Source organism: Electrophorus electricus, chromosome 12, assembly GCF_041902795.1.
Source record: "Electrophorus electricus isolate QZ-2024a chromosome 12, ASM4190279v1, whole genome shotgun sequence".
Lineage (NCBI taxonomy): Eukaryota > Metazoa > Chordata > Actinopteri > Gymnotiformes > Gymnotidae > Electrophorus > Electrophorus electricus.
The window spans coordinates 13,967,501-13,983,698 of NC_137508.1; the positions used below are offsets into that span (position 1 = coordinate 13,967,501).

The 16,198-nt window shown below is 42.5% G+C and overlaps 1 protein-coding gene across 1 annotated transcript in view; it reads right to left on the minus strand.

The window, feature by feature from the left end:
- Nucleotides 1–16,198, minus strand: part of pde10a (phosphodiesterase 10A) — a 69,514-nt gene that overhangs the window by 27,521 nt on the left and 25,795 nt on the right. The window contains 1 exon segment of the mRNA XM_027023007.3: nt 1,283–1,414. Within this exon segment, the coding sequence (XP_026878808.1) occupies nt 1,283–1,414 (132 nt within the window).

The following is a 16,198-nucleotide window of genomic DNA, read 5'->3' on the forward strand; positions in this document are numbered from 1 at the left end:
CCGCATGCGAGAAGCCCTGCGCACCACTGCCGCCACTGTGTTCATGCCGAAAACATTTCCGAAATGCAACAAATTCTTCTCTCGCACCCCCCCCTCCAACCTTCCTGCTCCCTCCCCTGCTCTATGGCCAGCTGTGTGCCCCTGGAGACTGCCTCTGACGTCAGAGGCCAAAGCCGGGCCGGACGCCAGCCCTGTGGGCTCATGATAGATGCGGTGGGTCCAGCGGAGCGCCGGCCGCTGCTCGGTGCGGCCAGTGCACGGCCAAGCCGAGGCCCTGCTCAAACACGCCGCTAATGACCCATGCGGGCCCACGGGGCCCGGGTGCCTGGCCTCTCACTGGTGTTCTTTCACCACGCCTCCCCCTACAGTGCTCCGACTGCACTGTCCTGCTGCTCAAATACGCAGTCGCTCGCACACATGCACACACACACACACGCATGCACACACACACACACACACAAATTTGACCTGGGCAGGATATGTGGTGCATTTGCATGCTCCTTGACAAAGTTCCCACACGAATGTCCATATTTTTCAGTTATGAAACTGAAAGCAGCTTGATCTAGTATGAGTGCTGTTTCTAGGAAACTATTCCTCTTCGGGGGGATGTGTGTGAAGTTTGTTTCAAATACAAGTTTGTCATTTTATTTTCATGAATCACGTAAGTCCACAGACATGTTCCAAGTCCAACGGATGTAGTGATGTCACTGTTTTTCCCTGCCAGGACTGTTCCTCACAACCAGTGTGATTCTACTTGGAAATTATGTTTGAATGCCAAACAATACAAGCTACACACAGTTTTAAACTGATATAAAATGTACATTTTACAGGTTCTATATACAGAAGGCATAACAGACATTTATGTCAAATGCAAAACAGATGCACACCTTTAAAATAACACAATTACTTCAAACATTACAGCATTTAGCTGACATTTCTATCCAAAGCAACTTACATTTATGACTGAACACAATTTCAGCAATTGAGGGCCTTGCTCAGGGGCCCAACAGTGGCAAGCTGGCAGTGGTTGGGGTTTGAACTGGCACCCTTCTTATTACTAGTCAAGTACCTTAACCACTGAGATACCACTGCCCTTAACAGTTACATTTAATGCTTTAAAAAAAGTTTATAATGTCACATTTACTTTTTTTGAAGTTTTTAAAAAAACATGCAAAACACTGCACGCCTCCGTCACAGTTCATGGCACTAAAGAAAGTAATCAACTCCGCAGACGTGCGCAGCACTGCTTGGCCCGATAGCGGACTCTTCCACAGGACCTTACCTGCGGATCGGCTGCTGTTCTTCCGTTTTAGCCATCTGTCCACCGTCTCTGCGCTCACGCTCTCCAGCACAAACTCGTCCAGCATTTGGGGGTTCAGGGAAAGGTAGGCCTTCACCTTCTCGTCCGTCAGACCTGCAACAGAGCGACCATGATCAGTTCCCAACGTGCGAATAAATTCAGAGCAACGGGAAACGTCCCAGCCTTGTTACTGCCGTGCAAACCATGGGTGGTGAATTGATGCAACGGTACCATACTTACATTATGATTTCAGTAACACTATTTACATCCTGTAGCCTGTTTTAAATGAACATTGCCTTCACGCCAGTTGTCTAAGCGCGACTGACATTACAACATTCCGTGCAGGGAGAGGACTGTATGGTAATGCTAGTCCACTGTCCATGTTCATAATGCATCGCTGGTTCTGAAGACCCGAGAGGCTTAGCGTTAAACGCTGTGTGCTATAGGCGAACCTGTCTCCGGCCTTCTAAGTGCTTACTGCACTGTCGCTTCTCCAGGGACAGGCAGGAGGTCCCGGCGGTCCAGGAAGAAGACGCAAAACCTGATTGTGCTTAATAGACAATTAGGTCCTTGACCATCTTGCTAAGTGCTCCTGTTTATTGTCTTTCGCGAGCGTCCATTTGCTGAAGTATAGCGCGCGTGCCTTTAATGCACTCCCTTGGCGTCTGTGGCCAGTGCTGTCGTGCATCCTCGTATGTGGCGAGCCCATGTAGTAGCCATCCTTTCCTGTTAGCTGACATAGTAATGATGCATGATGAATGTATGGGTAAGCATCTCAGCATAATGTCTGTATTGCGTTTCTCTTCGTCTCATTTTATCACAAGAGTCATGAGATCTGCATTTCATCCGCTGTGTACCTGTGCTCTGCGCAATGGCAATAAAGCTGAATCTAATCGAATCATTTTGAGAGCACGGAGATTGGGTATGGAAGCATTAAAAAAGACCCACCTGAGAGAAGACGCTTAGTCATTGTAAGTGGTACATGTGTGAGTAAAACCACACCTTTATCAAGTAGTACATCTTAAGGCTTTTGCGAACCGAGGAAGGATAGAGGTGATGGGAGGTGGGGGGTGGGGTGGGGGGTGGTGCGTCTGGTTTATGGCTTCGTAGTCTATGTATCTAAAGCAGGGTATAACACGCACACGATAAAGCACGTGTAAAAACAGGTGTAACTACTCATCGCAATCACAACAGGCCGAGTGTTTAGACATGTGATTGCATATTAGCTGAGAGGTAGGTGTCTCAGAAGTGGTCTCTGTCCGAAACGTTAATTTCAGAGACGGCTGAAACAGACACACTGGTGGTGGTGGCGAGTGGTCAGAGGGAGGTGCAGAGGGAGAAGCTAGTCACCTCTCAGCCACACTGGCAGACCTGAAAACATGGCAACTCCAAAAGCAAGACAATGGGATTATTCCTGTTAGGTTTTTCTGAGGAACTTGTAGAATGAAAAAACAACCCAGTGCAGTTTTTAAACAAGTGTGAAATTTGGATTAGATTTTCCTAGTCCAAGTCTTTGAATGTGTGTTAATTTGACATTACATTTATGTTGTGCTTAACTGTGCTGTGTTAAAGACAACAGGTAATAATTCCTCAGTTACCTTTATTTGACATATAGTATTATATATACTTTGTATTTTAGTTTTAAGCATTTCGTTTACATATCTCTAAACTGGACATTTATAAGACTGTCACACATCTGCTCATGTCTATTTAGCTTTCTACTATTCTATTCATTGTCATCATGATGAAGTGAACACTTGTTTATCAGACCTAAGGGTTAAAGTATGCTGCTTTGCTTAATGCGCAAGCTTGGATGTAGAGCTCAGCTGGGAAGCATGTGTTTTACCCTGTACACCCACTGACACTCACTGTGTCAGTACACACCCGCAAACACATACACATATGCACGCACTCGAGGTTGCTAGACCCGAGCCGCCTTTTGTCTGGTCGTCGGGAGGACTCCATCGCTCAGACAGGGGTAGCGAGGGGCTACAGACTGTTTTGGTGCATGACAACAAAAAGCCGAACAGATGAGGAAGGCAGAGCCTCCATGCTTTGAACACTAAAGTCAAACCAGATGCGCCAAAGACATCCACACACGCAGCCTCGAAAGCGAAGCTTGGAAAAATAAGCAAAATATTTAGACCGGCTCTGCTCAGGATGCTGTTCCAGAGCTGATGTCTCGATAGCCCCGCTGCCAGCCATGAGTGTCAGGCGTGTGTGTGTGTGTGTTTGATTGGATCGTGTGTATAAGGTGAGTGTGTCTGGTCTTTAAGTTCTTGCACAGCCAGACCGCGTGTGCGTAGGAACGAGCTGGGAGGGTGCACGGCCGCCGCCTGACGCTGTCCAGAAACGAGCCATCGTTCTCAAGCGGCGCTGTGCCTCACGAGACTGCTCGCGCCAGTGCTGACGCACATGGGCAGAGTGCAGCGCTTAATAAATCACAAAGCGGAGGGGTTGCAGTAGCACACGAAGGCAGAGCGAGCAGCGGGGGCCAGAGCAGCCTCTCGTCTCCTCCCTCGCCACTTCGCTAGAAAACGGAAAAGACTAACTGATCCTCGCTGCTCATTTTGAAGTTTAAAATCCTGGGAAAGTCAAACATATTTATGCCACCTATTAAGTGATTCAAAGCAAACAGTCCCTGTTGAACACTGCCAAACATGTTCTTATTCACGGCAAAGCCGGGACACACTTAAGCTAATCCCCCCCCCCCCCCACCAGGCTTCACTCAGGTTTTGATCTAACCTGAGAAGCAAACAAAGCTTCATGCACCCTGCTAGGCTCTGAGTGTCAGCCTCTAACTGCCCTCGCTCATCAGCACCAGCCTTGAACCCCTTTAAGGGCAAGTGGTGAAATCTAGGGTGCCTAGCTGCGACCCCTCTGTACCTTCCCCTGAGATTCCAGCATGACCCCTGCGTCCATAGTTCAGGCAATTCTTTTTTGGGGGCAGTGTATCCTTTCTTGTATTTTTTTGTAAAAAAAAGTTCCAAGAACATTGTAGTGGTTAAGTCACATGCAACATCATCAGAGCATCATGTGTGTCACATGACAGTGATCAGTGATCAGAGCTGTGGCCCTTCGCTGCTTTGGCTTCATGCTGTTCCCCTGCTCCCACTTTGCTTCTGCTATTTTTAATAGGACACAAATACTCAGAGCAAAGCACTGCAAGGACATTAGCCAGTTCTGAGATACTGCATTATATAGAAGGTCTGGAAAAAACTTTCTATATCACTGTCCTGAATCCACCATGAACTTGCCTTCCCAGTAAGATCTAAACCAACCATGTTCACCCCATCCCAAAACTGGAACTATAAACAGTGTGAATGGAGATAAAAGAAAACAGCACAGCTATACGTTTAAAACCAATTTTTTTGTTCTGTATGTCTGAAACATCTCGCTACATTACCGATCTCCACCCAGATTCCGCATGGGAAATCGCTGTAGCTCCACCACAAACAGAAAGAGCACGGAAATGTTCCCATTATTTATTCACTGGCCGAGCAGATGTGCGCTTCCTGGGAAGCTGACAGGTTTGGGTGGAAGCAACCGCAGGAAAAGCCCAGTCACGCGAGAGCTTCAAAACGCAACAGTCAAGCGTGTGTTACAGCCCATAAGCCGTGCTTCTCAAGAGCGCTGGCTTCTCATCACTGTATGTCACTGCTGGAAGCCCAACAGGAGGCTGCGCAAGCACTTCCTGTTCAAAAAATGTAGGAACATTGAGAACACAGGCAATTTACTGTGTGTCGGAAGAGAAGAACATGGCAATGTTTATGGTTCCATCCAAACCTTTAGTGCCCTAAGGGTGACTTGTATCAGGTCTTACTGTTTCCAAAATCTGGTCTAACTGTACTATATACTACAGTGTAAATTATATAATACATTGTAAATTATATGCATGTTATGTTGAGACATAGGGTTAGGTGTATATTAACTTTCATCACGGGATTGTGATCATGATTGTGACCCTTATTTTAATTTCTTGATCTACCACAGATATCATACCCAGAGGAAAATTACATGAAATTACATTTTGATATAAGATATTATTTAAAAACCTTCTATGCATCCATAAATGGACCAGGACTTCCAAGACACTGCACCTCGTGCTCTCTCTTCTGCTTAAAATTTCAATAAACAAATGAATGTATAAATAAACATACTCCCTCCCCCCACGACGCATTACTGACATTCTTTCTTCACTTCGTTTATCCAAATTCTGTCCTCGCTAAGGTCCGTTGTGTCCTCGCGCATGCAGTGTGTGCGTACGTGTGTGTGTGTGTCAAGAGGACGTTGGGCTCTGGGAACATGCAGTGTCCCATGGGCCTTGCGCGGTTTCCTCTCTTCCTGGTCCCTGCAGGGGTACTCAAAGAGGAACGCCTCTCTCGCTTGCTCGGGTGGGACTCAACTGCGACCCTCTTGGTGCTAAATGAAGGCTTTGGTCCGTGGCATAACCTTTGTTTTTGGCCAAACCTCGGTCAAAGACGGTTCCCTCTTGGGTCAGTGGAAATAAGCGATGCGCATGACTTGCTGTGATGTCACAACATTCAGGACGAATACAGTCCCGTGTGAAAAGTGAACTTCTCTGTGATCCTCCTAAAGAATGAAATCTGATTAAACTGAGGTTGTGACTAACTGAAACATCTAGTCATGCTCCATACTACAGTGGTGACTGTGAAGTGAACATAAGCTTGCATAAGCATGGTTGTATGTTCAACTATACAATCTGGGCCAATTATGTGCAAGTCAGCCCACAAGTTACATCTTCAACCTCATTTAAACATTACTGTAGTTCTTCTTAACAAAATCATCTTTTATTTGACATATGCCACCAACATTTACCATTTGAAAGAACAAGGAGCTTCCAAATGATTCATGGCCCAGATATGGACTTCTTCAAAAAGCTTAACTGACCAAACTTCCAAAGCTCTCCCCTGAGATGCTGTCAATGGACATTACAGGAGAATTTCTTGTCCTGTATCTTCTAGAATTTATTCTTTTGTCGTATTCGGTCACTTAAGCCCCAGGTTTTGGCCACAGTAACATCAGAGCAATGGAAAAATATCAGTGTCACTGCTAAAAAAAACTGCATTCGTTTGGATGCAGTTTTTCCATGTCAGGGGACCATAAGTAATTTGACAAATAAGTTAAAGTTGTCGTGTTTAGGGCCTTGCTGAAAACCCTTGGCAGTCAATAACTGCCTAACCTCTTTGACACATGGCGATCCCAAGATGTCGAGTATCTTTTCGGGTGAAGCCTCAGTAGTGCTCCCATTTTCCATTCCTACTTTCTTTTTTGTTCTCAGTGTTGTCTTGGATAGGGGGTATCTTGGAAATATATGTCTGAATGGTGTTTATAGCAACTCCAGCTTTACTGGAGCAAATGTTACCAGCCTCATTGATAAAACACTGCATAAATGACTTCCCTGTTGGTGGTATTGTGCTCTTACAGAACAGTTAGATGTAAAGGAGGTCGATAAGACAAGCAGTTTGCGTAGTTTTTCCAGAATTTTTGAAAGGGCAAGATTTCCTTCAGGCCTGCCATGAGAACCAGGGTGAGAGTTAAACAGACCAGGATTACTCAGATGAACTACACAGACCAAACACAATTTATCAAATGTCGAATATCAACAGAACAGAGAAATGAAATCATAGGCTCAGTAACATTGAGATACATTTCCTGTTACCACAGTGATCACTTGCTGTCCTCTGATTCTGTGCACCGTTCCTACAAAGCCAGAATGTAAGTCATTTCAGGGCATGACGTCAAACCTGTATGTGTGTTCAGAAACAAGGTAGCATATCTCTCTTGCAGTGTACAAAATATAAGAACAGATTTCTTTTATAAGTTTTTGGTAATAAGTATGCTGCTCAAGCCTTACAAAACAAAATGTTTCAATAAAGGAATCATGGTCAGCCATGTACTTTAAGATTTTGTTGTTTTAAGCATTCATGTAAGATTTTGTTGTTTAAAACATCCCATGTCTAAAGTGCAAGTACTGCGATTTTGAAACTGACATGCAATATAACAGTAATAAACAGTGACAGTTTGTGGCTTTACTTCTGCTCAATGGAATATATTGACTGGGACTTTACAACCTAATGTTAGCTCCAAAGGCATGATATTTAAATAAACAAATAGTCAATTTTATACAAAGTCACTTCATTTAAAGGGATCAAAAGTTTTTGGACAAGTGAACAATCTTTTTGAGACAAAAAGACAATCTATTGTGACAAAAGGACATCCAATGACTTCCATATTCAGTTCCTGTTTGTTTCAGGGGCTTTTTGCCTTTAGTCCTGCCTTTAGTAAGTGAATCGTCTGCTCAGTGGAGTTCAGGCTACGTGCGGGACTTGGCCAGTCTAGAACATTCCACTCTTTGGCCCTGAAAGGTAGCTGCTTTGGTGGAATTTTAGGCATTACAAAGAACCATCCGCTGAGCTTTAAGGAGTTTCGGTTGGACCTGAGCGGTTCAGGTGCTACAGGATTCCCAGCACCACTGAACACACGTGAGCCAGTCCTGCAGACAGACCCCTGCCCATGACACTGGGCTTCACAGACGAGCAGCTATGCCTGGATCAGCAGCTATTTATCCCTCCATACGTTTCATGACCCTGGTGCAGATTAGTTTTAAATCCGTCCATTGTCTCGGAACTCCACAGGCCCTTCGATGCACTTTGCCTGCAGGTATGTGCTTTTTTGGTTTCTGCAGTTATTGCGTATGAATTGATGACGTGACGACGCATAGCTGGCCGAAAAACAACCGAGCAGTATATTGTTCAGTTACTTTTGTACCCTCGATGGTTGGGATGGGGGCACTATAGAAAGGAGATGGGGGAGCTGTAGAAAAAAGTCTGTGCTTCCTATGTGGCTGACCCGATAGGGACGCAACTACCTGACATTCCGCAGTTTACACTCACGCACATTGTTTCATATCAAGCCCAGAATGCAGAGCGGCGGAAATTGCGTCAATGTTGCAGAAGTTGCATCATCATCCTGCCCTATCCATACGCCTTCGCTTGCCCACACCAGGCTGCTCCACCCGTCTCCGCGGCGACAAGGGTGTCATGGTGAATTACTCAGCATGTGCCCAGTCATCCCGTAAGTGGGACAACCCACAGCATGCCACTGGCATGCTGCACGGAGAACTTGTTAAAAAACACAAGTCCTGATAATTGCAATGATGAAAGCCCATCTCCCAAAGTCAGTGTCTTCTATTATATCCTAAATTGAGAAGGCCTCGTTTTCCTGCCCGACTCCAGCATTTGCCCTTATTTTATTCTTTTTTAGATCAGTTCAGCTGAGCCTCAGATCCCCCCTGGATGTTTCGACTGCGTCACCAGGTTTTTTTTGTGTGTGTGTGCTTTTTTTCTCTTTCTAGTTCCGCTTTGAGTAAAGGAGAGGTGGTTCTCAAGAGGGCAGGCTCGGACGTCAGCGCTTTGCTGCGCACGGCCTTGCACGACGATGTCATAACATGGCGCTCAGGGGCTGAGAATGACCAGCCGCGTACTCAGCTGTTCAACTTAAGCAGGTTGTGGTCAATCACTCAAACCGCAGCGGTGCTACACCGTAATATTTACTTAACATGATTTATACTTTTCAGGGCCGATTTACTGAAGTTTGGTATTATGGTATGGTTCGAAATACAGGGCTCATTTGCAGCCGGATGGCGCCGAGTACCCTCTGCACCCATGTGGGGGTAACTCTCGCCCACGGAACCGCTGGACGACTTGCAAAATACGGCACATGGCTTCTTCAACGCAGCAGGAGAATCGCTGAAGAATCCAGACATTCATTTACAAAGTGACAGCGCATATGCCGAACATTAAATGAACACGTCAGGCCACCAAAGAAGGCCTGTGCTTCCACTAGCTCTCTGAACATCTTCACCCTCTCCCTCTTGTCAAAATACAGAGGAAAAAAAGAAACAATTAGAAGGCTAAACTTCAGTCCTGAAAGCAAATATATTTCTCCCCTCACCACCATGTATTATTCAATCCAGGCTTCAAGTTTACTCTGTCAGTTAGATTTGGATATGCTGATGAGGACCGTAATAATAGAGGTTCTTCATCACAGATGTCATAGCTTTGACTTTTAGTGAGGTTCCTGGATGGGGTGAGTGCCGAGACCAAGGAGTCTGTGTGGGGTCAGCTTCACACTACTAATGCTTAGGGAGTGGGTTAGCTATAAAAGCTTAACAGCAATAAATAAAACCAGCAGAGAGAGAGAGAGAGAGAGAGGGAGAGAGAGAGGGAGAGAGGGAGAGGGAGAGGGAGAGAGGGAGAGAGGGAGAGAGAGAGAGAGAGCGAGAGAGAGAGAGAGAGAGAGAGAGAGCGAGAGAGAGAGAGAGAGGAGGAACCCCTTTCTGAACAATATCCCTGGCACGATGTCAAGGGCAGCTTGCCAAGGTGTTACTTTTCACTTGCCTGACATGAGAGTGGGACAGGCAGTGTTGTGGTGATGGTGATGGTGGGGGGCGGTAAGGCTGCGTGCGTCAGCAGGTCCGCCTGGGACTCCCTTGCCAGGAGGTGGGAAGAGCATGTGTTTCTTATCTTATCTGTGGGAGGGCCGCGTCGCTGCAGAGACGTCGACCCGTTCAAACCAATAGGTAGCAGCAGGAGAGGAAGCCTGGAAGGTCACCCCCCCCCCACCCCACCTCATCCAGACCCACGTGGTGGGGGTGTCGGCAGCACAGGGGATGTCGGCAGCACAGATTTTTTTCCTCAACGGTTGCTAGCATGTTTTTGGATGATAAGCTAATGGCGTGCATGGGAAGCTCTCACCCTGTCTTAGTACCGTCAATTTCAAAGCTGCTAAAGTGGAGTCACTGAGGGCTGAATGTAACGTGGGTCAGCATTTATCATCACTTGTGGATGCACAAAAATATTGCTTCCATAGGAATATTGAGTGATTACTTGGAATCACCATATTGGAACTGGTAATGATATTAGCCCTTGATAGGTATTTATAAGAGCTATTACATGTACTATGAAGTATGATTTTTTTTAAATTAAGAGTAAAACCACTTTTTCATTTTGGGGCCATTTGCACATTTGCAAAGAGGACATATTTACTTCCTTAGCAAAGCAGCAGAAATGTTTAATTGGCATTTCAGTTCATGCTTAGGAACACTAAAATATTGCTGACTCCATCAGTATCAGAAAAAGGAGACATTGTTTAATGTCACCAGTGAATTTTCATATTGGCACATCTGTGCCTACTAATACAGAAAAGTAGCACTCTCCAGAACCAAACAGCTCTTATTCAAAAGTGTAAAGAAAGCTTAAATTGTGAATTAAAAATACATTCTGTGCTTCTGTTTGATCACTCAACCCCCGCACGCACGCGCACACACACACACACACACACACACACAAAAATTTATATATATATATATATATATATATATATATATATGAACATTTGCATGGACTCGCACGCACGCACATGCTCACAGATTTCCATGGAAAGGTCATTTGCATTATTTCCACTCTCATGGCTATGCTCTAAAATGCTATAAAACGCAGGTTTATACAGAGATAAGGCGTGAGTGTTCAGAGGAGCAGGGTGCTCCTCTCTCAGGAGTCCTTGCCACCAAGGGCATGTTCAGAGACCACTAAAGGAAGGCCTTGCCCTTTTTCAGATTACAGCCATCTTATTCAGATATTAAGAGGCCACACTAAATCTACTAATCTCAGGCCATGGTGTGACATGCTGTGCAGATCCCTCCATGTGGGGACTTCCAGGACATGATGCATTTATCATCTCCGTCAGAAGATACAATTTAGTCTACTTCATTAACCATTGGTACTGATTTACACACAGATACAGTTTATTTATAACTACCTAGTTCTCAACTTTGAATAAGGTATTGAATATTATAAAGCATTTTTTAGAAAGCATTTTTTTTATTATATATTATATATAATAGAGAGCATTTTTACACACAGATATATATATATATATATATATATATATATATATATATATATATATATATATATATATATAAATAAACATGTTTATGTAAAATAAAACAAAGTCAAGAACTGACGAACCTATCATTGGAAAGGATCTGCAATGAAATGTTTCTCATAAGACTTACTCAAATACACACAGATGCAAGAGGAGAGCCAACATGCTTATGTTCCCCCAGAAACATCTACGCATACCCCAAATGTCCAGTCAGCCATTGGGCCCATGAGACCCGGCTGATGAGAGCAGGCCCCCTTGCTGCCTTCAGAAGTCCCTGACTTAAGGATGGGTTGTTAGCAATACACCAAAAACCTCAACAATGACCCAAAAGTTCAAAGAAAAATCGTCTTCTGCTGCTGACAGACAAGGAGGGTGGTGGGCTTGGGTAGGCTGTCAGTAGCAGATCCCCTGGCAGGGCAGTTCTGTTGTAATGGCCTGAGTTTACTCATGAGTAAGTATTTTGTTACAGTCAACAGATCAGATGGCAATAATGTAGTATAACTCAAAGGAAACACTCAAGAATGGCTGAACTGCATGGTTTGACTACAGATCAAAAGATGAATGAATATAAATTCCTTGCTTGGAACTGTCTGAAAGTACTTGACAAATGGATAAATGTATTAAAAGAATGTGAACTTATTGGTAGGGGTTCCCTAAATATAAATGACTTGCAAAACATCCTTTGTTGGTGCTGCATTTACAGACAGGTTTTAAAAGGGTTTTTTTTTCTCACTGACTCTACAGCCATCAACTTCTTGCAGTTAAATTCGAAAAGCACGTCTTAGCATGCAGCCATGGTATGCTCTGGACATAACGTATCATGTGAAACATCTTTATTGACTTCCCCATCGAGAGAGAAAGACCATTTGTGAGAAGGAATTCACTGTGGTGATTAAATGATGTCCAGCTGGGGCAGGAAGTGTCTTAGAACTGTGTTTCCTGCATGACAATACAGCCTTCGTTATTGAATTAAGCACTCTGTACATGCCCAATTGGACTTGGGAATGCTTGTCAGATCATATTAGTGCTGACCTAAAGTAACCTAAAACAATGGCCTCCAACTAAAGAGTGCACCCCCCCCCCCCACACACACAGACACACACACACACACACACACACAGACATACACACACACACACACACACACACACACACACACACACACACACAACCAAACAAACATAAACAAACATACAAACAAACAAACAATCAGCTCTGGATCCTGCCTGGCTTTGTAACTATCAGTCTGTTAACTAATAACTAATAACCAGACTTAGTTTCTGAATATTACTTATGCATAGCTGCCCTATTGTTAACTCTATTTCTATATTATGCTTAATTAAATGCTAAACTGCATTTTTTAAATAACCAATTAATGACATGATTCTTGACACTACACTAATACTTTCCTCATATACTTAGTAATATGGATAAAGGCTAGGCAATCATTTAAAAACAGAAGGATCAGTATACAACCAGAAAACCAGACATAATGTTAAAAGAATTATATGGAGGAATGTTCATACACATTTTAATCCTAGTGGACTATTGCTTAATGAATACAATACACTTTCTTCCACTTTCATTAAAAATCAGATACAAGGAAAGCTATTTTTTAACTCTCATATACAAACCACGTCAAAGTTATTGGCCCAATCTGAGTTTCATATTCTGTGGACTTTCTTTCAACATCTTATTGCTGGAACCAATAGAGGTTAGTTGAGGTTACTGTAGAAAAGATTTCTGAACCTGTTACTCAAAACCTGTGTAATTTTATAATTGCACAGTATTATAAAACGTGTCTCAACATTTAAACAAATCTATCATGTATACACAATCTGTGCATTAAGTCTGACACTTGAACAAACATTTACAGAAAAATTTGACAAACTATCTCTGTCACCTAACCCTAAAAACATATAACGGCTACCCAATGGACAGAATAATCTGCAAAGATAGTTTGATACAAGAAGAAAATAACGTACAAACGTTGACCCGTTGTCTTCTGAAGCTCTGCCTTTAAAGGCAGAGCATGTGGACGTTCTGTAACGGGCAATCTAGTGCAGGACACACACACACACACACACACACACACACACACACAGAGTCCTTTTTTACAGGGACACTCCACACATCAACACAATGACAGCATCATAAATGCAACCATGTCAGGTCACAGGACAAATTATTCCCCTCCACTGTTAGAGCTCCATGAGGTACAAGCCCTAATCTTAGTTGAAATATCCATCACCTATAAAATATTACATCAGGTTTCCTAGTTTACAAGTATAAAGACTGTGCATACTTAAATTCAAACTGCTCTCATATTAGATTTATTTCAGCCTGAATCTTTCAATACATTTGACTCCTAGTGTAACAAACTGTTTGATTATGCTGAAATGCGTTCCATCACCAGCTTGTTTGTTTGAATTCAAATTATTCACATTGAATTAACTTTTATTTATAACCTGACTGGAGCTTTGAATTTTGTCTGGCAATGATACCATCGAGTGGTAGGTCAGATGGGTGGTGAGAAGCAGAAAGGTGAGAATTAGGTTCCCTTATCTACAGTATGCCCTGCCGCATTGTCCATCTGCTTCACTCTACCAACAGAAAGACTAAATTGTTAAAAACAAGCTTAATCATTAGCTGTGCTATAAGGGATCCACAAAAACAAAATACATCCAACACCCCCAAATTTATCGCACGTCCTAAACCCCCATCGATTGTTTACCAAGTGGACAAGTTTCACTTCGCTCCATGTCAGAGCTCATAACTGTGAATGTGATTTATTTTTTTACACGTGAACAGACATAAAAGGACAACTTGGACATAGACTCACTTTTAACACATGGGAAAGACATCACGATTAGCCAAAAAACCACAGGAACTATTTCTCATCGCTATTCATTTTCTGGATATATAGGACGCCAAAGCCTACAAATAGTTGGGAGAATTGTCTTTCATCATCCACATGGACTTTTTCCATTTATATATTTTATATATATATATATATATATATATATATATATATATACACATACACACACACACACACACACACACACACACACTTTTATCCCAGCCATTCTACTTACTTTTTTGCAAAAGTGTGCAAATGGTTGGGATGTACTGCAACAACTGCAAGTACTTTCAAAAATCAAATGTGACATTACGGAATATTTAAAACGTATTCTGAAGGAACATAAAATGTGCAAGACATGCGTGACTATACTCTCATGCATGTAACAAAATACTTTTCTATTTGACCAAAATAGGGATTTATCTGGGTTTCTGAAGGCTTAACTGATCAGCTCAGTGGCCCCACTGAAAAGCTGGGGGAGTGACACTATCTGTCAGGTTGTGCTGGAGTGATTTTAAATTATGGGAAATTATTTAAATAAGGGAAGGGTTCGAAAGTAGTGAACCTCTCCTTTTGTGTTAAATAGTGATTCGTGTAATACTAGGAAACAGGCCCTATTGGCCCTACAGGTGAGTTTTAACACCATGGAAGAGCCTCATGGAAAAGATATTACTAAACCTCAGTGAGATATTATGTGGAGTCAGGCACTGGATTACCCCACACATTAGAAAGGTTTCTGACAATAAATTGTAATTTTATCTAATGCATTCAAATTGAATCTAATCTAATCAAAGGATTGCTACTTACTACTTTGAATGGAAATTTGAGTTATACACTTTTTACTGCCAATAGTGTCTATCAAATTACAATATACATGACCCACTTAAAGACAACAAATCTTTACAGCAAAAGCCACAAACACAGGAAATTCATATTTCCTCAGTACCTCTTAACTACTTCTGTGTACAAAGTTGTACAATACTTGAAAGCATGGCTCTGTTCACTGATTCTCTATTTATTATTTAAGCAATATCTAGTCAAGGGGGGGACATACAGTCAGAATTCAGACAGCTTCTCAAGAAGTTAACAGATACACCGAGAACTTGCTTCAGTGTGCTTCACACTTGTGCTCTGAAGTGAAACTTAGTAAAACTCAAAAAGGTTGGCTGTGCTTTTTGAAACAAGTCAGCTTTTTCATTCATTCATGCAGATTTAATGGGCCCAAGTCTGGTATTGTTATTGTTTACATATTTCATTAACAGCGTGTAACTACGTGAAGACTAATGAGTGATTGCTAGCTGGTGTTGACAGCGATAATCAATAGTGTCCACCTATGAGGTATGGAATAGAGGTATTGTATATCTTTTTAATGAATAAATATACCGCTATTAAAATAAAGGTTTATATTCACATATGAGGGATAATTTGATGAGAATGGAAGCAATTTTTGTGGAATTCTCCATTTAAGCGAAAACCTTTAAGAACCATTTATGTGCACATATACCTGTTACCAAAGAAGAAAATATTATATTAAAAAACAAACAAAAAAAACAACAACAATTGGTGGGAATGAGAAAAGAGTGGGGCAATGACCCATTTGTGTTAGGTAGCACATTGTGTATCTCTTGACTAACTGTGTATGCCGGCTATAGTTCTAAACTGCTGACTGATGCTGATTTGATTAGTTTGCATCTGCAGAGCTTCTGTGAACATAAAATGAAACCATACTAACTGCACTTTAATGATCCTCATTTGTACCCACCCCCAATAAAAACCTGAGTCGAGCAACACGACAGAGTAAAATCAAAATCTGCTTGCAGGTGAATAACACAAAAACTTTAGCAATCACCACATTTGAAGTTTCCAGTTTCTTTTTATTTTACATAACTTAAATATAATTGATTAGATTCAGGATGTTCAAATGACAGTTTCTTTTGCTAAACACAGGGTTGTCATGTGATGACCGGATGTAATTACATGGATTTATTTACATCAATGTCTGCACTAGCAATTTAATGTTGATTTATATATATAAACCAAACTGATGTATATTTGGTGCTGAA